The sequence below is a fragment of the Chelonoidis abingdonii genome, chromosome 4, assembly GCF_003597395.2.
Source record: "Chelonoidis abingdonii isolate Lonesome George chromosome 4, CheloAbing_2.0, whole genome shotgun sequence".
In the NCBI taxonomy this organism is placed as follows: Eukaryota; Metazoa; Chordata; order Testudines; family Testudinidae; genus Chelonoidis; species Chelonoidis abingdonii.
In genome coordinates this window covers 85,024,830-85,046,129 of record NC_133772.1, presented here as the reverse complement: position 1 = coordinate 85,046,129, position 21,300 = coordinate 85,024,830, and the positions used below count along the sequence as shown (strand labels likewise).

General features: G+C 45.0%; 1 protein-coding gene across 1 annotated transcript in view; it reads left to right on the top strand.

Annotated features, from left to right (window-relative positions):
* Window positions 1-3,258, top strand: part of LOC116824877 (deubiquitinase DESI2-like) — an 88,476-nt gene extending 85,218 nt beyond the window's left edge. Inside the window, exon 5 of the mRNA XM_032780491.2 lies at window positions 2,678-3,258. Coding sequence (XP_032636382.1) covers window positions 2,678-2,920 — 243 coding nt within the window. The 3' untranslated portion in view covers window positions 2,921-3,258. The remainder of the gene's footprint in view (window positions 1-2,677) is intronic.
* The last annotated feature ends 18,042 nt before the right edge of the window (window positions 3,259-21,300 follow it).

The following is a 21,300-nucleotide window of genomic DNA, read 5'->3' as shown; positions in this document are numbered from 1 at the left end:
TCCACTCCCCTCCTCCCAGGACACTAGGGGAGTGATTAAGAACTGGTTCAGAGGCAAGCAATATCGCCCTGAACCTACCCCAGAGAAGAGAAAGCACGAGACCCAGAGAACAATACCGGCAATTTGCCACAGTTGACATAGGTAAAGCACTCAGAGTGTGAAAATTTCACATCCCTGAGTGCTGTAGTTAGACAGGCCTAGCCCCCGGTGTAGACAAGGCTAGGTTGATGAAAGGATTCTTCCACTGCCCTGGCGACCATCACTCAGGAAGGTGGCTTACCTACGGCTATGGAAAAACCCCTTGGTAACAGGGTGTGCTGAGTCAGGAGCTAACTTGGCACCCTGTCACTCCAGTCCCCACCAGTATATACTAATGGAGACCTCACTGGAAGGCGGGTAGTTGACTGAGGGTGCCACTTCACTGAGGAGAGCTACAGCTGAGGGTCTGATTGAGGGGGAAGCAACTCCTGCTCCTGGGCTAAGATAAGCAGACAGAAAGGCAGTTCTGGGGAAGAGGAGGGAGCTGAAGGAAGGCAGAGACAGGCAAGACTGGCTGCTGCTAGTACTAGTCCCTGCCCTTGAAGCAAGTGGGGAAGCTGTAAATGTATGTAAATAACCCTGCAGGCTGTGGCCTGCTGGAAAAACACAGTACTGTACAATATGGTGGGGGCAAAGGAGATCTAGAGTGGTTTTGGTTTGTGATTAAAGCTTGAAAGGTCTCTCCGTGGATTGCCCCGTGACACTTTCCTGTCATTGTAGAGTTGCTGTAGCTGTACCACTGTAGCACCTCTAGTGTAGACGTGATCTTAGGCTTCATCATTGCCCTCAAGCTCCATAAACTGTCCTAATTGGTGAGTGATGGCCTGATGCTCACATGTCCTTAAGTACATTTTACAGTTCCTCCTGGCTTCATTGATTTGCCCTGTGAAAAAGGTAATAAAAGCAAAATCCCTCAGCATCATTTTCACATAGAGAATGGCAGGAGCAATTGTCACAGTTTTCTGAGCTGCTTAGTGAAAGGAATCAAACAAAACAGCCACTCCAACCACTCCTTCCTTCTGCAGCTCTTTTTCTAGCACTAATTCTCCAAAAGCTCCACTACCATGTTCATTGTTCTAATGGTATTTTTATGATTCCTTTGTAGCTTTGATCCAGTGCCTTCCCCCAGAATTAAATGCATACTTTAAAAAATGACATCTTATTTTATATATCCATTTTCCAAGGAGGTGGTCTGTTACCAGAGCTCCTGGGGCTGGAAAAGGGATTGAGGGGAAATGCAACCAAAAATGGAGGCAATGGTACTAAGTTTGGAGGTACTGGTCAGGCTTCAAGGAGATAGATGTGTAAAATATTTTCTTTTCAAAAGTGAATTTTAGGCTAAATTTATACAATATAATTAAAAAAATGAATTTTCTTAAGATCCTGGATGGAACTAAAATGACCTGCTGACAAAGTCTTATTCAGTGGTTCTCAAACTGTGATTTGTGGATCTGGGCTACAGATCCTTTCATGTTAACTATTCTTAAACCCATATAGTAGAGGTATGGTCCATGAGAAGATCTGGCAGTGGTGTTTAGAAATTTGGGAGGAGTGGTGACTCCATGAGGAAGTCACTGATGTAGGAATTTGTCCCCAAAATGAAAATGTAGAACATTACTGATTCCTACATAACTTGGGTGTTTACAAGTAATTTTGGCAGCAAAAGAGCTACTCAAGGGACATGGTTCTAGTCACTTCTCTAATGCTCAGTACCAATGCCCTGGGTTTCATACACTTATCTCTAAACTTTAAAGTAGTTCCACATGCTACTGTGGTTCAGTAAAAATGTATTTGGACTCATGGCCTAAGGGAGAAAGGGTCTATGTCACAAAAACAATCCCCTGAGCCATCCCATGCCATCATGTCAGATTTTGTGTGGTTCTTAGCAAAGCAAAACAAAACAGGGCAGTATACGTGCCATGAAAGCATACACAAAACAATGCATGTGGTATGTGTAGGACCCACAAGATACTGAGATTTGTTCTTGGTTCTTTCTTTTTCCTATTTCAGTAGGAGGAGGGAACAAAGGAGAGGCTAAGAGTTACAATAAGAAAAGGACTTAAGGTGCTGTGGCATAAATCTACTTTGTAGATTAATCAACCTGACTGCATCAATGTTACAGAAAGTGGAGAGCAGACAGAATAGTTCCTCACACTCATCCATTCACCTGGTTACGGCCAACCGTCAGCGTAATGAAACTCAGGGCAATGTCAGTCCAAATCTTTTGGCATTACAGAGTGAAAATGGCATCAACTGTGTTCTGAGAGCTACCCGCAGGATTGGCTTTCTGATCTATGAGCCCCAAATAAGAACAAGGTCTCAAAATGCCAGATGAGAGAGGGAGGACAGGAGTAGTTTTCCACACCTTCCCCAAACCTGCTGATTGAGGGACAGGTTGGGTTGGCCAGTCACTTGGGAGTTTGCCTAAGGCACCCCAAGAAGCAGCTTACATTGTTTGAGTTTAAGGCTGGCTGTGACCTCAAAAGATAGCCCCTGTAATCAAACAGGAATCTTCTGAGCACTGAGGAATCCAGGCCATTGACTGACTGGGGAGGAGGAGGTGGTGGTCTTTGTAGCAGCCTCGTGATACATATGCCTTGGTGCTGGTAACCATGTTCCTTTTCTGTTTGCTCTGCAGATCCTGTGTGGGAAGGAGATCCCCCGTTGGGTGAATCGCCTAGCCTACTTCAGCTCGTGCATCCCTTTCCTCCAAAGCTGCCTCCCCAAGGAGTGGCTGACCCCAGCAGCCTTGCAGAGCCACATCAACCTCGGCCTCCAAAAGGAAGAGCAGGGAGACATGACAGATGAAGAGTCCCCATCCACTTCTGCGGCTGCCTCAGCCTCAGGCACCTCGCGAACCTGTAGGCATACCCGGGTCTAAGTTGTGCCCAACATTCTCCCTTTTCTCACACTCTGGGTTTCTTCTATTTCTTTCTAATTTCCTCTCTTACAGCACCTTTCTTTCTCCTTTTCTTCGCCCAAGAACATTGGGGGAAACCCACTTTAATGAGAAGACGAGTTCCTGATCCTTCTTGAAGGGTTGTCACTACTGTTGCTTGGCAAAATGATGCTGAACTATAGCATTGTACTGATGAGCGTGGTGGCTAACCTGGATTCTCCTCCTAAGGCCCCCCGTGCTCCTTGATCCACAGAGAACTGTTGACTTTCTGGGCACGAGAGCATGGGACTGGAGGGGAACCATACTGTGAAGTTCCTTGGCTGGAACTGTTTTTATTCTTTTATCTCCCCCCCTCTCTCCTCTCCAGTTCTGTCAAGGCTGCCCCCCACCTACAGCATTCCTCCTGGACGTACCAAATGAAGGAAGCAGAACCTCAGCTTGACTTTCTCATCTCTAAGACCAGCAACAAGGTCCTACCGATCTTCTTTTTTGTAATTACCAGGTTTCTAAATCATTCTAAGGACAAGTGAAAGGTACTGCTGTTCTACGACCACCAGTTTTCCGTGTTAGAATTTAAGAGATCAGAGGACTGCCCTCCCCCCAACAACAATACCAAATTTACCTAGAAAACAAATGTGTAATGGTGATTTTTATTTGGTTACAACAGGGGGTGGGGGCTCATGCTTGGGGGTAGCTACTAAGTAGATGCAGGAGTGGCCTCTGGTGGATTGGTTCTCTTAGTTCCCCTACCCAAGTCACCAGTTTTGCATCCCTTGTTTGCTGTTTCCCTTCCTTTTCAGTGGGGTGTTAAATCTGTCTTCTGGCTGGCTAGCCAGCTGCCTCTGGCACCATGTGTTTTGGGGAGGGACTTTTGGAGTGAGAGGGTGGTGAGAGGGAATCCCTTGGGCAGATTACTGTTTCCTGCAGTCTTTCTTCCCAGGACCACAGAACCCAACATATGGGTCCCTTGGCAGCCATCTACCCAGTCTAAATTTAAAGCCAAGCCAGGAAGGCGAAAACTATCTAGACGGAGAATAAATCAGAAGAATTGACATTAGTTCCCCTGCCTCAGAGACTGTTTTGGGAGGGAGAGGGCAGCTTAGAATCCTATCAGGAAGCAGAGGATGCTGCACCATGTACATCCCCGTGGAATCTTTTGTTACATAATACTCTCTTTATTTCAGTCGTTTCAGATAGAAAAGGGCAAGGCTGGTTGACTAACCACCCCAACATTGGTTCATAGATGTATTAAGCCCATGGTGATGGTTTCTGTGGTGGAGGGAAGGTGGAAAAGGGAGCAGGTACGCCAATTCCATTATTCAATCACCTGACCAGGAATTATGTTCAAAGACTACACCAGCATGGAAAAGGAAAATCTAGGCCCCTCTCTCCCCACCAGCTATGCAGAAGAGGAAGACAAAATAGCCTGAGGATGCATGTGTAATGTATTGACTTAGGGCCTGATCCTTGGAAGTGCTGCGCATCAGCCGCTCCAGTTGAAGACAGGAGGAGCTCTGGGTGCTCAGTGCCTTTGAAAATCAGGCTGTTAATGTGGATAATACTGTCTCCTGCTGGTGGTCAGCCACAGTGAGAATAACAGCCTGCTAATTTCAACCAGCTATGCAAGGTACTCCATTATCTCAAGTTTATAGAAACTGTGGGCTTGGTATTGAAAGTCCTGGGTTTGATCCCCACTGATATGCTTAGTGTCTGTACATACATGGCCTCAGTTTGCTACGTGTGTGTATCTATATGCCCAGAGAGATGAAGGAATAATTAGAACCCTGTGAAGAGGTTGGGACAACTGCTGCATTCTTGGCATGGTAGCAGACTCTAGGGGCTTTTGATGGCCAGAAATTCCATCCTTACAGTATGGTCTAACCGCATCCCCTTACAATGATGCACATGTATACAATGAAACTTTTACAATATGCTTCTAATGTTTCATAATCTCTACAATGAATATTAAAGAGCTGTAGTTCCTAGTATCCCTGCCCAGATCCAAAGTCACATTCTCTGTTAACATTGGCTACCCCTGGCTGGTACCCACAATCAGTACCGCCTTGTCAATTATTCCACTGCTCTTGGCATAGCTACCCAGAACCAGCACCACACTCTATTATCCTGGGTTCCTGGTGTAGTTGGATAGAGCCAGCATCACATTCTCTATTACCCTGGTTTGTTCCATGATGATTTACTAGGATCAGCATCATATTCTCCATCAGGGCCGGCTCCAGGCACCAGCGCAGGAAGCAGGTGCTTGGGGCAGCCAATAGGAAAGAATGAAGTGGTGCGGTAGAGCTGCCGCCCAAGTGTCACCGATCCCAGCTTTTTTTTCTTTTCTTCCCTGCTTGAGGCAGCAAAAAAGCTGGAGCCAGGCCTGTCTCCATTGTTCTGAAGTTGCCAGAGATGCTGCCGCCCAGATGCAACATTACACAATACAGTACTGCACACTGTTGCCCTTCAGTGACTTGTGTCTCTGCCTAAACCAGCCGTGCAATCTCCATTTTTTTGAAGTTCCCAGGGTTGCTGCCAAAAACCAGCATTGTGACCACAGGTATGTGCAGTGACTGGAAGGAACTGAGTGGAGGTCTCCTGGAGCTTTCATTTGGTGAGGCAACATTGCAGTCAGGTTAAGCGGTAATAGCAAATAGTCCCTGATCGACTGCCATCCATCCATCACCCCAGCCTGCCATCTTGCATCTGATCTCATATGAAGCATCACATTGGAAGTCCCAGGTGGAATCAGGGCTCCAGTGACATACCTTTCCTAAGGAAAATGCTTTCTCGAAATGTTTTACTAAACAGCATACATAACCAGCTTTATTTTAATCCAGACAAGCTGCATTCTTCCTCCATTCAAGTCTTTGGGGAGAGGAGACATTCTTGAGGTTGCAGGACACTCCTTTGGTGCAAGCTTCTTAGCACTATAAAAAGATAATTTTTTTTTGCAATGGGGACAAGGAGGTGAAAGAGAATCAAACCATCATTGTGGCTAATTCATAGCTCAGAATGTGTTCTAGTCCTCAAGACTGCTGCTTACCTCTCTGCGCTGGCCAAGCTACCTGACCAACGGTGACCAGAATAAAGAAAACCAACACTGTAGAAATCAAAAAGTATGGTAACAATATTGTTACCTGTGTAATTAACCACATTTTAATGATTAAAATGGAGTTTTTAAAATCTAATGTATTGGTCCCCACTGGTGCAGTTTGTTTATTTTGGGCATTTTGCTTACCCTTCAGAGAGTGAAATTAGATTGGTTGATTTCACTTTCTGGTTCTAGTCACTCTTACTTCCTATTTTCCTCCACTGCTCTGTGCTGTTCTTTGGGCTCCTAACACTGCCAGGGAAGTTTCAAATGCAAACATTTTCCACTAGAAAAAATATATATGTTTGTGTACATTTAGAAAATATTTTAATTCATAATGTTTTGTTGCTTCCAACTTCTTTTTTTCACTTAATTACAAAACCTAAAGTTGGGGCCAAAAATACTTGACGGTGTCCTTTTAAAAGGAGACTCAGAGGAGCCATGTTGGCACCTTCAGATTAACAGCTGAGAATGATTCTTCTTATAGAGGGCCTGGCCTTGCAAAGATGAGGTGATAAGAGTTCAGGCATGGTTACACTAATGCTGGAACATTAGCTTCATCCAAGAGGACACTTCTCTTCTAGGAAAGTGTAGGACAAGAGAAAGAGAGGTAAGCAATAAACAGAATCTGCTCTCAGAAACTATATTTCAATAATGCCAGCTCTCCTGATTTGGGGACACATTTCTTTCAGAAGGCCCTTGTCACTTGGCTACTTCCCTCTCCTGATCCAGGATTTGGGGACCCCCAGCTCTGAAATGCTTAAAGGTCATAGAAAACAGTAGCTCTGCTTTTAGAGTCTGTCAGTTAATTTCCTCAATTTTGTACCACTGCACTGGGACAACACAGTGAAAAGTCCCAGTCCTAGCACCACATAGGGCCTGGATGCAGAAGGGCTCCTCTCTCTCCCCCCGCATGCTTTCAGTTGGAGTTGTAAGCGTTTTAAGACCTCTGAAAATCAGGCCCATATTTCTCTTGCATAGCCAGTAACTTCAAGAAGCAATAGCATTTGTGAAGATATCAGTCCCAGCTAAGCAGCCCTGTATCTTCTGCAGTTGAGAAATGGGATACATGTGACATTTATGGGTAAGTGGCTTGATGACCTTTAATTTTCAAGATTTTAGCCTGCTGAAAAAGAACAGCATCCCTGATACTAGAGTTGGAAATATCTCATAGGCCATCCAGCTTTAGGGCAGCATTGTTCCCTACAGTATACTTTCCAGGGCTTTGTCTGGTTTAAAAGATCCAAAATATGTGACTTCCATCATTTCCCATAGGACATGATTCCATCTGTCTCATTGTCAGGAAGTTTTTTTTTTTTTAGTATTCAGCCTAAATTTTTTCCTTTTCTTAATTTCATCCCATCACATCTAGTTATTTGCCTTAATATACCTTTAAACAATTCTTTCCCCCTCACCTTAGTGTTTGTACCCTTCAGATCAGTTCAGAGGTGACCCTGGCAACTACAGGCCAGTAAGCCTCACTTCAGTACTGGGCAAATTGGTTGAAACTATCATAAAGAACAAAATTGTCAGACACATAGATGAACATAATTTGTTGGGAGACAGTCAACATGGCTTTTGTAAAGGGAAATCATGCCTCACCAATCTACTAGAAATCTTTGAGGGGGTCAACAAGCATGCGGACAAAGGAGATCCAGTGGATATAATGTATTTAGATTTTCAGAAAGCCTTTGACAAGGCCCCTCACTAAAGGCTCTTGAGCAAAATAAGCAGTCATGGGATAAGAAGGGAAGTTCTCTCATAGACTGGTAACTGGTTAAAAGATAGGAAACAAAGGATAGGAATAAATGGTCAGTTTCAGAATGGAGAGAGGTAAATAGTGGTGTCCCCCAGGGAACTGTACTGGGCCCAGTCCTATTTAACATATTTGTAAATGATCTGGAAAAAGGAGTAAACAGCGAGGTGGCAAAATTTGCAGATGATACAAAANTTGTGTCTTCAAAGGTTTGTGCGCGTTGTTTAATTAGCTGATGGCAACAGCTGATTTCACTTTTTTTTCTTTCTCAGCTCTTCCCCGGAGGGGGAGTGAATGGGCTTGAGGGTAGCCCACAGGAAGAAATTCTCAAGTGCGCCTTCCCGGACTCTAAAAGGCGTTCTGCACTTGGGTGGTTGCAGTATCTACCAATTCAAGCAGAGAGAAAAGCCGTAAGCTTGGGAGTTTAATACAAGCCTGGAGTGGCCAGTATTACTTTTTAGAATTCTTGTGGGCCCCCACCTTCTGCACTCGAAGTGCCAGAGTGGGGAATCAGCCTTGACATGGTGGCAGAGATGGGATAGAAGAGGTGATCCTTTCCATAACCCTTGGGTGTAAGCAGCAACAGCAAATCCAGGAGCTGTGCACCAGCTTCACGGCAATATTTTCAGACACCCTAGGACAGACAGAATGGGCGTAACACTCCTTTGACACAGGTGATGCTTGACCAACTAGAGCCCAACCCTACCGCATGGATCCTCAAGCCAAAACCACAATAGAAAGGGAGACCAAGGATATATTACAGATGGGTGTAATCCAGCCCTCTGAGAGTGCATGGGTCTCTCCAGTGGTTCTGGTTCCCAAACAAGACGGGGATATCTACTTTTATGTGGACTACTATTAACTAAACACTGTAACTCTATCCAATGCCATGCACAGATGAGCTATTGGAGAAACACATTGGAAAACATAATCCTAACTATACATATACACATATATATGCCCACACCTTGAATGCTGAGTGCAGATGTGGCCGCCCCATCTCCAAAAAGATATATTGGAATTGGAAAAGGTTCAGGAAAGGGCAACAAAAATGATTAGGAGTATAGAACGACTTCTATATGAGGAGAGATTAATAAGACTAGGACTTTTCAGCTTGGAAAAGAAGCGCCTAAGGGGGGATATGATAGAGGTCTATAAAATCATGAGTGATATAGAGGAAGTAAATAAGGAAGTGTTATTTATGCCTGTTCATAAAACAAGAACAAGGGGCCACCAAATGAAGTTAATAGGTAGCACGTTTAAAACAAACACAAGAAAGTATTTTTTCACACAATGCACTGTCAGTGTATTGAACTCTTTGCCAGAGAGTGTTGTTAAGGCCAATACTAAAAAGGGGTTCAAAAGGGAGCTAGATAGATTCATGGAAGATAGCTCCATTAATGGCTATTAGCCAGGATGGGCAGCAATGGTGTCTCTAGCCTCTGTTTGCCAGAAGCTGGGATTGGGTGACAGGGCATGGATCACTTGATGATAACCTGTCTGTTCTTTCCCTTCCACGTAGAGCAAGGGTGGCCAACCTGAGCCTGAGAAGGAGCCAGAATTTACCAATGTACATTGCCAAAGAGCCACAGTAATACTTCAGCAACCCCCCATCAGCTCCCCGCTCCCAGCGCCTCCCACCCACCAGAAGCCCTGCTGATCAGCACCACTCCCTCCCTCCTGCACCTCCTGATCAGCTGTTTTGTAGTGTGCAGGAGGATCGGGGGGGGGGAGAGGGAGGAGCGAGGGCATGGCAGGCTCAGTGGAGGGGGCAGGAAGGGGTAGAGTGGGGGTAGGACCTGTGGCAGAGTCAGGGATTGAGCAGTGAGCACCCCCCAGCACATTGGAAAGTTGGCGCCTGTAGTTCCATCTCCGGAGTTGATGCCTATACAAGGAGCCGCATATTAACTTCTGAAGAGCCGCATGTGGCTCCAGAGCCACAGGCTGGCCACCCCGGCATAGAACATATTCACCAGATGTGCTACAGTTTACTTATGATGGTATATTTTATCGTCATGCATAGTTTGTTTACGCTCCGCCTCCTGGCCTGTCTAACATGGAAAAGCAAGCAGTCCTCCTTCCTAGACAGTCTCTTCCCATTCTGCATGTGTGAAACTGATTGTTCCTTTCTAAGTGGAGCACTTTGCATTTGTCTTTATTGAACTTCATCTGGTTTACCTCAGACCATTTCTCCAATTTGTCCAGATCATTTTGAATTTTGACCCTGTCCTCCAAAGCAGTTGCAATCCCTCCCAGTTTGGTATCATCTGCAAACTTAATAAGTGTACTTTCTATGCCAATATCTCAGTCGTTGATGAAGATATTGAACAGAGCCGGTCCCAAAACAGACCCCTGCGGAACCCCACTTGTTATACCTTTCCAGCAGGATTGGGAGCCATTAATAACTACTCTCTGAGTACGGTTATCCAGCCAGTTATGCACCCACCTTATAGTAGCCCCATCTAAATTGTATTTGCCTAGTTTATCGATAAGAATATCATGCGAGACCGTATCAAATGCCTTACTAAAGTCTAGGTATACCACATCCACCGCTTCTCCCTTATCCACAAGACTCATTATCCTATCAAAGAAAGCTATCAGATTGGTTTGACACGATTTGTTCTTTACAAATCCATGCTGGCTATTCCCTATCACCTTACCACCTTCCAAGTGTTTGCAGATGATTTCTTTAATTACTTGCTCCATTATCTTCCCTGGCACAGAAGTTAAACTAACTGGTCTGTAGTTTCCTGGGTTGTTTTTATTTCCCTTTTTATAGATGGGCACTATATTTGCCCTTTTCCAGTCTTCTGGAATCTCTCCCGTCTCCCATGACTTTCCAAAGATAATAGCTAGAGGCTCAGATACCTCCTCTATTAACTCCTTGAGTATTCTAGGATGCATTTCATCAGGCCCTGGTGACTTGCAGGCATCTAACTTTTCTAAGTGATTTTTAACTTGCTCTTTTTTTATTTTATCTTCTAAACCTACCCCCTTCCCATAAGCATTCACTATGTTAGACATTCCTTCAGACTTCTCAGTGAAGACCGAAACAAAGAAGTCATTAAGCATCTCTGCCATTTCCAAGTTTCCTGTTACTGTTTCTCCCTCCTCACTGAGCAGTGGGCCTACCCTGTCCTTGGTCTTCCTCTTGCTTCTAATGTATTGATAAAAAGTCTTCTTGTTTCCCTTTATTCCCATAGCTAGTTTGAGCTCATTTTGTGCCTTTGCCTTTCTAATCTTGCCCCTGCATTCCTGTGTTATTTGCCTATATTCATCCTTTGTAATCTGACCTAGTTTCCATTTTTTATATGACTCCTTTTTATTTTGTAGGTCATGCAAGATCTCGTGGTTAAGCCAAGGTGGTCTTTTGCCACATTTTCTATCTTTCCTACCCATCGGAATAGCTTGCTTTTGGGCCCTTAATAGTGTCCCTTTGAAAAACTGCCAACTCTCCTCAGTTGTTTTTCCCCTCAGTCTTGATTCCCATGGGACCTTACCTATCAGCTCTCTGAGCTTACCAAAATCCGCCTTCCTGAAATCCATTGTCTCTTTTTTGCTGTACTCCCTTCTACCCTTCCTTAGAATTGCAAACTCTATGATTTCATGATCACTTTCACCCAAGCTTCCTTCTACTTTCAAATTCTCGAGTTCCTCCCTGTTTGTTAAAATCAGGTCTAGAACAGCTTCCCCCTAGTAGTTAACACATCATCTTCCTCACTGCCATGACCTGATGTAGAACTTCAAAGACAGCTGTTCCTTTTGTGCGCACCTCACCCCTTCAACAACCCCCATGCAGCAGCTCCTCTGCTTTTTCCCTATGCACCTCCTGGTTGCAGCCTCTCCCCTTCAGCAGCTTCTTCCCTATGCCATCCCACCATCTCTTCTCACTGTCAACTGTACTCATGTCTGCTACATGTGGCTAGAGCTGGCCTTGTGTTTGAAGCACTTAGCAATTCTTTGTAATTCTTTAAATGATGCAGGGAACCAGTGATTTAGGTTTGCTGTGATGCTGTCCAGATGTTCAGGCTGTGCAGGTCTCATTTGATGACTAAGGAAGCTCTCAATCTCCCACTTCCACTCAGTCCCTTTTCAAATCCATTAGCATATACTGAACCCCTTTGCTGCAGTAGCATGCACAACTCAATCGTGTTCCTGGGAAATGCTGACATTTTGCAAACACCTTATGGTGATACAACTGGGTGGCAGCACCTGACATATTTTGCACCAACTGCCTGGAGCTGTGTGGTGCACACAAGTGGTTACTAGTGGAAATTCACTGTGGTTCTTAATCTAAACTAAAATGCACACTCATGCCATGATAACAGATGGTCCAAGCGCTACAGCTTCATTTTTGTAGAACCTACAGAAAGTTATGCACCTCTTGTTTTATTACTCATGGCTGTGTTGATTCGTGTGGCTAAAATGAAAAACTGGTGGCAGCTGGAACCTGAGGACTGGATTAGTCAATGAGCTTTAATAGACAGTTAAACATTATGGGAGAAATTCTGCCCTTAGAGGCAAGAAGATCTGCCCATGAAAGCCAGCTGGGGCTGCACATGCACAGTTTAAAGCAATGTTTGGCCAATTGACAACACACCTGTAACTTGTCCTGGTGCTGCACATGTTTCTCCTCCTTGGGTATCCCAATGCACATCAATCCTGAACTGGAACACGTTCTGCTATTCCAGTCCTGTTCTCCGTCGCAGCTCTGCCAGTGCACCGCCTTCCTCCAGAGCTACAGCACCTCCTAATCCCATCATGTCGCCCTCTTCTAGCTTTGTCAGGGGGCTCAGTCCTCTTGGCCCAGTTTGACTCAGACTGTAAATCAAACTGAAGTGAGGGGTGAGTCTGGGGAAGTGGAAAAAAATCACTGAGAATTAGGATGAGATTAAATGCATTTAATCTGTGACCTGGTAGGCATTTGAACTCAGCCCTCCAGAAGACTTTGTGTTTGAACCTCACTTCGTCCTACCCAAGTCCCGCTATCACATATTTCCTACAGAAGCACAAAAAGGCGAGGCCCTAAGTGAAAGAGTATCAGCCTGTATGCCCTCCGTCCCACCAGTATTTAGCAGCACTAAAGTGGCCTCAGTGTTTTGCACACTATGGGGAGTCGAGCTGGGAATTTGGAGCTCAGGACCATAATGCAATCCAAACGGTTTGGGGGTATTTGGATTAAGGATTTTGGTTTGGGACCATCTTCAGTCTCTCTCAGTGGGAGGCAGAGGGGAAGATCAGAAAGTGGCTGGAAATTGCTGCATCACTGAATCTCTCCATACCATAACTGTAGTTGTGATTTTGTAGCTGGTTGGAGGCAACAGGCATTTTAACAGGTGATAAGCAACACTGACAAATTTTCTGTGCTGCCTAACAATGTTTGTATTAGTGCATTCTGGGAAAATCCAGGCAGTTATCCCATGGGATCTCAGTAGGATATTCCAGGTCCAGAAAACTTGACTACAGAGCAGAAGCAGAAGTGCATAGGGCAATGCATTCTAGGCTGTCCACCAGCCAAGATTGCTGGGAGAAAGGAGGACTGGCCAATCCTGTTATACAGTTGGAGGGGGGGGGGGTCCTTATCTGCATTGCAAAACAAACAAACAAAAAGCCTTAAACAACCAAGTGTGCTAATTTGGTTACAGAAAGGCACCCCTGTGCCAGACCAGGCAGGGATGCGGAGACCCATTGTTAGCTGTTACAGCCGCTGAGATTTAACCTCCTGGTGTCCAGACACAACCCACATTTAGAAGCTGACCATGCCAGTAAGTGGCGACAAACTTAAAAATTTGTGTGGACAGGGACTTATTTACTCTCTGTTACCCCCTTGCCACAGTTGGCAGAAACTTTCTGCAGCTTTCTAAGGAGACAATGTGAAGTGACTGCCCTAATGTTTGACACCATCTAGTGGTGAAACAGGGAGTATACTAGTACAATCAACAGGTTACCGGTACTTTGCCCAGTTCCTAAAGTCCCAAATTTTGCTAGTGGAGGATAGGTCCACCCATGGATATTAACCAAGATGTCAGGGATGCAACACCATGCTCACCGTGTCCCTAAACCTTTGCCTGCCAGAAACTGAGACTGTATGCCAGGAGATGCATCACTCGATAATTGCCCTGTTCTGTTCATTGTTTGAAGCATCTGGCACTGGCCACTGTTGGAAGACAGGCTATTGGGTTAGATGAGCCATTGGGCTGACCCGGTATGGCCATTCTTATGTTCAGATGTTTGATGCCATCTAGTGGAGAAACAGGAAGTATACTAGTACAATAAACAGTCTAATTTGTTCTGTTCCTGAAGTCCCAAATTTAGCTACTGAAATGCTCCATTGCAGTGGAGTGAACCATGCACATCCACTCTTGTGAGTCCTAAGCTACATGAAATGTCCAGATGTAGTGGTGTTATCTAAGAATATGTTCCCTCATGGCTCCCACCCTGAGCTACCTGAGTGCCCATCCTAGAGAGCAGTGATAGGGAAGGAGGCCCAGGGCTGTGGAGTTAAGACAGTGAATTCTTTGCCAGTTTAAGGCACACAGGCTTTTCAGACTGTGTACTTAAAAAGCTACTGGAATCACTCATATCCATTAACCGAAATGAAAACACATCAACAAAATAGCATTAGCACTGAAAAGCAAAGCAGAATTTACGAAATCTGTTTAGTTGTAATAGGGCAATACTTGTAACGAAGGTAAGGGCTGTTTTACAATATCACTTTTCACGTGCTAATACACCTTTAGTATTGTTAGTATCTACTTGAACACCATCAGTGCAATTAGCATGGTACAGAGCAGAGGAGAAATGTTCTCTGGCTCCCAAAATAGTAATAAAGTAAGAAGGAAAGCAAACAAAACACTCAAAGCTCTGCATGGCCATATGGTGGAGCTGGATGCAGGGCGGCACCACATTCTTTTGTTATTATTATGAGTGAATCCCATCATTGGAGTTGCTGGGAAGTTAGGTCTGTAATGATTCATAGGGGAGCCTGCTCCTGGGCTGGTGAAGGTGCAGCATGAACCCAAGAGACAATGGAGCAGCTCCACACACCCTCAGAAGTTTGATGAAGATTGCTGAAGTTCATTCTCTGTGCAACCAGCTTCTCCATCAGGGCATTTCCACTAATGTGACTGAACCGGGCTTGTAGAGGGCCCTGCTTCACAGTCTGCTCCCCAGCATAACAATTTGCTGATTTGCTATTACTGAGCATGCAAATATCTTCTGTAGCATCCTCACTTGGGATGACAATGTGCTCCATGCTGTTCACGGGGGGCAAATCGAAAGCAAGAAATGGGCAGAATCTGTGTGTAGGGAAAACCTGAACACACAGGAGGGTCAAGAAGTTAGAGGCAGGGGAAGAAGAGGTGCAAAATCAGGGATGGGTAGTGTGATGGGGTGTCTGCCCCATACTGGCATGCAATGGGTTTATAGAACCCTAAAGAGCCTGCGCACGAAGCAGCCAATAAGAGAGGGGCTATGAGAAGCAGCCAATCAGGGCCCAACAGGCCATATAAAAAGACACCCAGGCAGCACAAGGCCAGTTACTCCCTGGAGCTTAAGGAGGGTGCACTAGGTGCCTTGGAGAGAGAAGCTAGTTCCCTGGGCAGAGCCGTGCTGGGCAGGAATGGGGAGTATAGGGAGCTCCTGGCTGACTGCTAGGACTGGCATCCTGATGCGAGGGTGAAGAAGATGCTGGGACCATGGGGAAGTGGCCCAGGAAAATGTATTGAGGAGTTGAAGAGGATGCAATATGTGGCTGCCATCTACAGAGTCCCTAGGCTGGGAGCCAGAGTAGTGGGCAGGCCTGGGTCCACCCCATTCACCACTGGGGAAGTGGCTGGACAGTTGACTGCAAGGCCCCCGGAAGATGGGGAGCAGAGATTGTGACATGGCTGGAGGGCTGTCATGAAGAGGATGCTGTGGTCCTTGGAGTGATGTGGGTTTGGGAGCAGACATGATGGTGGGCGAGACACCATTGGGAGAAGACGTACCGACCTGCAGTACTAATCCCCAAGACAGCCATCAGGAGGCACCAGTGTGGTGGGTGGATCCCCCATCACAAGTAGGGTTGCCAATTTTGGTTGGCCATATTCCTGGAGGTTTCATCACATGACATAATCTTGAAATAGAGATAATCATAGGACTGGAAGGGACCTTGAGAGGTCATCTAGTCCAGCTCCCTGCACTCATGGAAGGACTAAGTATTATCTAGACCATCTCTGACATGTGATTGTCTAACCTGCTCTTAACAACCTCCACTGGTGGAGATTCCACAACCTCCCTAGGCTTAACCACTCTGACAGTTAGAAAGTTTTCCTAACAGATTCATAGACTTTAAGGTCAGAAGGGACCATTTTGATCATCTAGTCTGACCTCCTGCACAATGCAGGCCACAGAATCTCACCCACCCACTCCTGTATCAAACCTGTGTCTGAGCCACTGAAGTCCTCAAATCATAATTTAAAAACTTCAAGGTGCAGAGAATCTTCCAGCAAGTGACCCGTGCCCCATGCTGCAGAGGAAGGCAGAAAAACTCCAGGGCTTCTGCCAATCTGCTCTGGAGGAAAATTCCTTTGTGTTTACACAATGCTGTGCCTAGCACCATAATCTAGCTCAAATTGGCGTACTACATGTCCTCACCAAATTGGCTATGAAAGAGAAGTCAGCACCAAAGCAAATTTCAACTTACCCTGCATTTGGTATTTCTAGCTTCACTGACAATATTCCATTAGGCATAATTCTATGACATTACACATATTGTGGTTTCAATTAATTACTAAGACTTCTGTATTTATAATTAGTAAGACTACTGGTATTTGTGACGTGACATTCTGGATATCTTCTGTAAACTGGGAAAAACAAGATATTTTCACAGAGGGCTTTTCTTTTTCTTTTAAACAGTAGTTAAGTTGAAACTTCTATGCTGAATGTCAACCACAATCTAATTTGGGATGGCATGCAATCTGTGCTTAACTCCACTTTCATTTTTGTGTCCAACCTAAAGCGCCCTGGCTGCAGTTTAAGCCCATTGCTTCTTGTCCTATCCTCAGATGTTAAGGAGAACAATTTTTCTCCCTCCTCCTTGTAACAAACTTTTATGTACTTGAAAACTGTTATCATGTCTCCCCTCGGTCTTCTCTTCTCCTGACTAAACAAACCCAATTTTTTCAATCTTTCCTCAGAGGTCATGTTTTTTGACATTTAATTGTTTTTGTTACTCTTCTCTGGACTTTCTCCAATTTGTCCACATCTTTCCTGAAATGTGGTGCCCAGAACTGGACACAATACTCCAGTTGAGGCCTAATCAATGCAGAGTAGAGCAGAAGAATAACTTCTTGTGTCTTCTGCTATTACATCTCAGAATGATACTTGCTATATTTTTTTTTTTTGCAAGAATGATACGTTGACTCATATTTAGCTTGTGATCCACTATAACCACCAAATCCCTTTCCACAGTACTCCTTCCTAGGCAGTCATTTCCCATTTGGGTGCGTGCAACTGATTGTTCTTTCCCAAGTGGAGTACTTTGCATTTGTCCTTATTGAATTTCATCCTATTTATTTCAGACCATTTCTCCAGTTTGTCCACATCATTCTGAATTTTAATCCTATCCTCCAAAGCACTTACAACCTTTCCCAGCTTGGTATTGTCTGCAAACTTTATAAGTGTACTCTCTATTCCATTATCTAAATCATAGAAGATATTGAATAGAACTGGACCCAGAACTGATCCGTGTGGGACCCCCTTGTTATGCCCTTTCAGCTTGACTGTGAACCACTGATTACTACTCTCTGGGAATGGTTTTCCAACCAGTTACACACCCATCTTACAGTAGCTCTATCTAGGTTGTATTTCTCTAGTTTGTTTTTGATAAGGTCATGCGAGAAGGCATCAAAAGCCTTACTAAAGTCAAGATATACCACATCTACCACTTCTCCCCATCCACAAGGTTTGTTGCCCTGTCACAGAAAGCTATTTGGTTGATCTGACATGATTCGTTCTTGACAAATTCATGCTAACTGTTACTTATCACCTTATTATCTTCTAGGAATTATCTTTAATTCCTGGAGATTCCAGGACAATCCTGGAGGATTGGCAACCCTTGGGACGGGGGCAGGAGTCTGGCTTAAGAAAGAGGTAGAGGCACTTTGTAGCGAGGTGGTCACCCCACTCTGGCTCTGAAGAGGTTAAAGCAGCCCTGGAGAGGGCTGCAGCTGGGAAAAGGTAGGCTCATGGGGAAAGCAGACACAGCTGTGGTCAGCTTAATCAGGGCCTAGCTGGCCCTTATAAGAGGGCAGTGGGCCAGAAGCTAGGGCACACATTCTCTCTCTGTCTTCTTGAGGGAGAAGGTCCAGGTTGCCTAGGAGCTGAGAAGGGTACCTGAGGTACAGCAGTGCTGAGGAAAGGCAGAGGGAGCTGAGGAGCTCCAGCCTAGTACTGGGGCTGCAGAGGGGCAGCCCAGAGATAGACAAAGGCAGAAGGTCCTAATCCCCTTGCTGATGATGAGTGGTTTTTAGATTGCAGTCAGCCCCAGGGAGTAGGGGCTAGATGATGACTGGCAGTAACCACTGAGGCAAGGTGGGTTTAGAGGGTTGGGGGTTCCCCTGGAAGTGGAGACCAAGAGAGAGGGGGTACTGTGGTGGGCAGAATCCCTGGGCAAAGGGCACTGGGGTCTGGGAGGGACACGGGGCTAGCGGCAGATGAGACGCCGGCCTGTGGAGGGCGTGCTGGGTTGGAAAGAGCTAATTCCCAAGCTGGCCAGCAGGAGGTGCCATGCCGGCTAGTCATCGTCCTTCCAGACAGTGGCAGAAGGGAAAACTCCAGGGACAGAGAGGGGTAGAAGGGATAAAAGTTACCTCAAATGAAGTGAGCCCTTTGCAGTGGTTGTAAAAATAGTATGTTGGGGGAAAGAGGGGCTTTTTCCTCCCTTTCAGGAAGATACATCTCAGCACCTGCTTCCCAGGGATGGGTTCTCAAGGGCACAGTGCATCCCAGTGCCTAGATAAGACTGCACTTTTTTATCTGAAATGATGTATTGAGGTGCTAAAAGAGACTGGACTCAGTGAAATATTTTACAGGAACACCACCCCTAAAAATCATAATTGTCATACATGGTGTTAGTGTTTTTTCTAAAAAAAAACAAAAAAAAAAACTAGTCCAGGGGTGCTGGAACAGGATGGGTCAGGGGGCCATGACCCCATCACTTTTTACCTGCCTTAAGGTTGAGCAACGGGGTGAGGAGCGGAGAGGAGCGAGTGGAGGTAGAGCCTCAGGGGAAGGGGCAGAGCAGGGGCCAGGGTGACAGTTGCCCTCCCACTTCTAGGAAGCTTCTGGTGCTCCTGCCCTAATCTGTTTATATGAACCCTCATGGCAGTTCACAAATTTGTCTTGGCTGCTGTTCAGATTACAAGAAAAAGGCAGTCCAATTCAGGCAATGCACTGTAAATGTAATTTCATTCCTTTAAATTATTTAGTTTTTAAAATGCTATTTTTATTACTCTTGGCATGTCGTCATGTTCCTTCATTATCATTGTGCAGATGTCATTGTGCCTTTTATATTTTTATTAGCAAATAGTAATTCATATTTAAATAGTTGCTAGTAGCTTCAGCAATCACATCTCATACACTTTTGTAATTTACATTTTTAATTCTATTTTTTTCTTTATTTTATGACACAAGTTTATTCTTCAGGCTCATATACATACCAAGGCTGACTGATTTCCTGAGTTGATATCAAAACTTCTTCAGTTTCTTTTGATCTGCCAATGGGGATCACCTTTGTCACTGTTGGCAGATCAGGAAACAAATCAACAGAGCCAGACAAGTACCCAGAAGCCTCCTGCTACAAGACAAGCCCAAGAAAGAAACCAACAGAACTCCACGGGCCATCATCTACAGTCCTTAGCTCCTCCCTTGGTTTTCATACCTCAACTGCTAGAAGAGGGCCTCACCCTCCCTGATTGAACTAACCTCATTATCTTCAGACTGATTCTTGCCTGCATATTTATACCTGCCTCTGGAAATGTCCATTACATGTGTCTGACAAAGTGGGCATTCACCCACGAAAGCTTATGCTCCAAAACATCTGTTAGTCTATAAGGTGCCACAGGACTCTTTGTGGCTTTTTACAGATCCAGACTAACATGGCTACCCCTCTGATATTTGCCACTGTTGTTTTGCTTCTCTATCCTGTACCCTAGTGCTTTTTCATATCACCACTTGTGTGTAGAACTTGGTTCCCAAATATTCTCTGAGGGACAAAAGGACCTAGAGGCTTTTGAGAATCCCACTATAACATTCAATGCCACTTTGGAGTTCCAAAGTAACATATGGTTCCCCTGCCACACACACTTTTTTAAATTTAAAATGTATTAAAAATTCTTATTTCTGTAAGTAATTCTCATCCTGCAAACACTGAAACAGACACTACTCTTCTATTATTTCATTTGCTGCATACATGTTGATTTTTTCTACTGAATTGTTTACATTTCTAATTGAAGAGTTAGTTTTATAGCCTTTAGGTTTGCTGCCTATTTTGTTCTGATACATTTCGCTGGTGTTCTTGTGGTGTTTAGATGTTGCTTGTGATTATTAAAACTGGGAGCACTGGCTGTTGGGAGTCTGAAAGGACAGGAAACAGGAAAGAGAGGGGAGAAATTGAGGAGGCAGAGTGAGAGTTGCAGAGGATGCAGCAGCAGCTTGGTAAAGAGGTTTCCACTTTAAAAATAAAGTCCTGTTGATAAGTTTACTTTTTGCGAAAATCAAAGATAGTTTTACATGAATTATTCTGTTACTTCTTTGCATTGGTTGGGTAGAGCCATAATGTTCACCTCACCTAGTTTACGCTGTAGTGAAACTGAAGTGCCTTGTTTCCCCCATTGTTTTTAGTGGAATAGCTAATGCATACTAGATACCCGCAATTAAAAACACACCTTGTTAGCAGTGAGGCCACAGATTATAATGGTGACTCAGGTGTTAAGTGCACTTATTCCTGTCCCTGTCTTGACAACTCCCACACTGGTAATACTGCTCCTTTGCTATCAGAGGTCTGTGCATCCCAGGGGCTGAGGCCTGTGGGCTGTGTAGATGACAGAGCAAACCAACTTTAGCCTTTTCAACTAAAGAAATTAACAGAGTCTTCTCCCCTCCCCTTTGGTTAATAAGGGCTTGTCTACATGGCCACACTAAAGCTGTGAAATTCCTCCTTCACAATCCCCCTTCCACCTCCGCCCACCCCTGGAGCTAGGCCGAGGCCTGCGGAAGTTGCTTGCTGCGACAGGGGGAATCTCCCTGCAAAATCCGCCACCTCCCGCAAATTACCCAGAAGCAGTTTAATAGAAAATATTAAAGAAAGGTGATACAAAGAGTTTGATGTGTCAGTCGTTGGTCATCGGGGGAAACATACAGAGCATGGGGGGACGCTGGCAATTGGTTACGGTTCAGCATATAGTACATACAGCCTGTAATGTCCCCAATGCGGGGTGTACGGTGGTTGGGGTCAAGATATAGTAGGGGGGC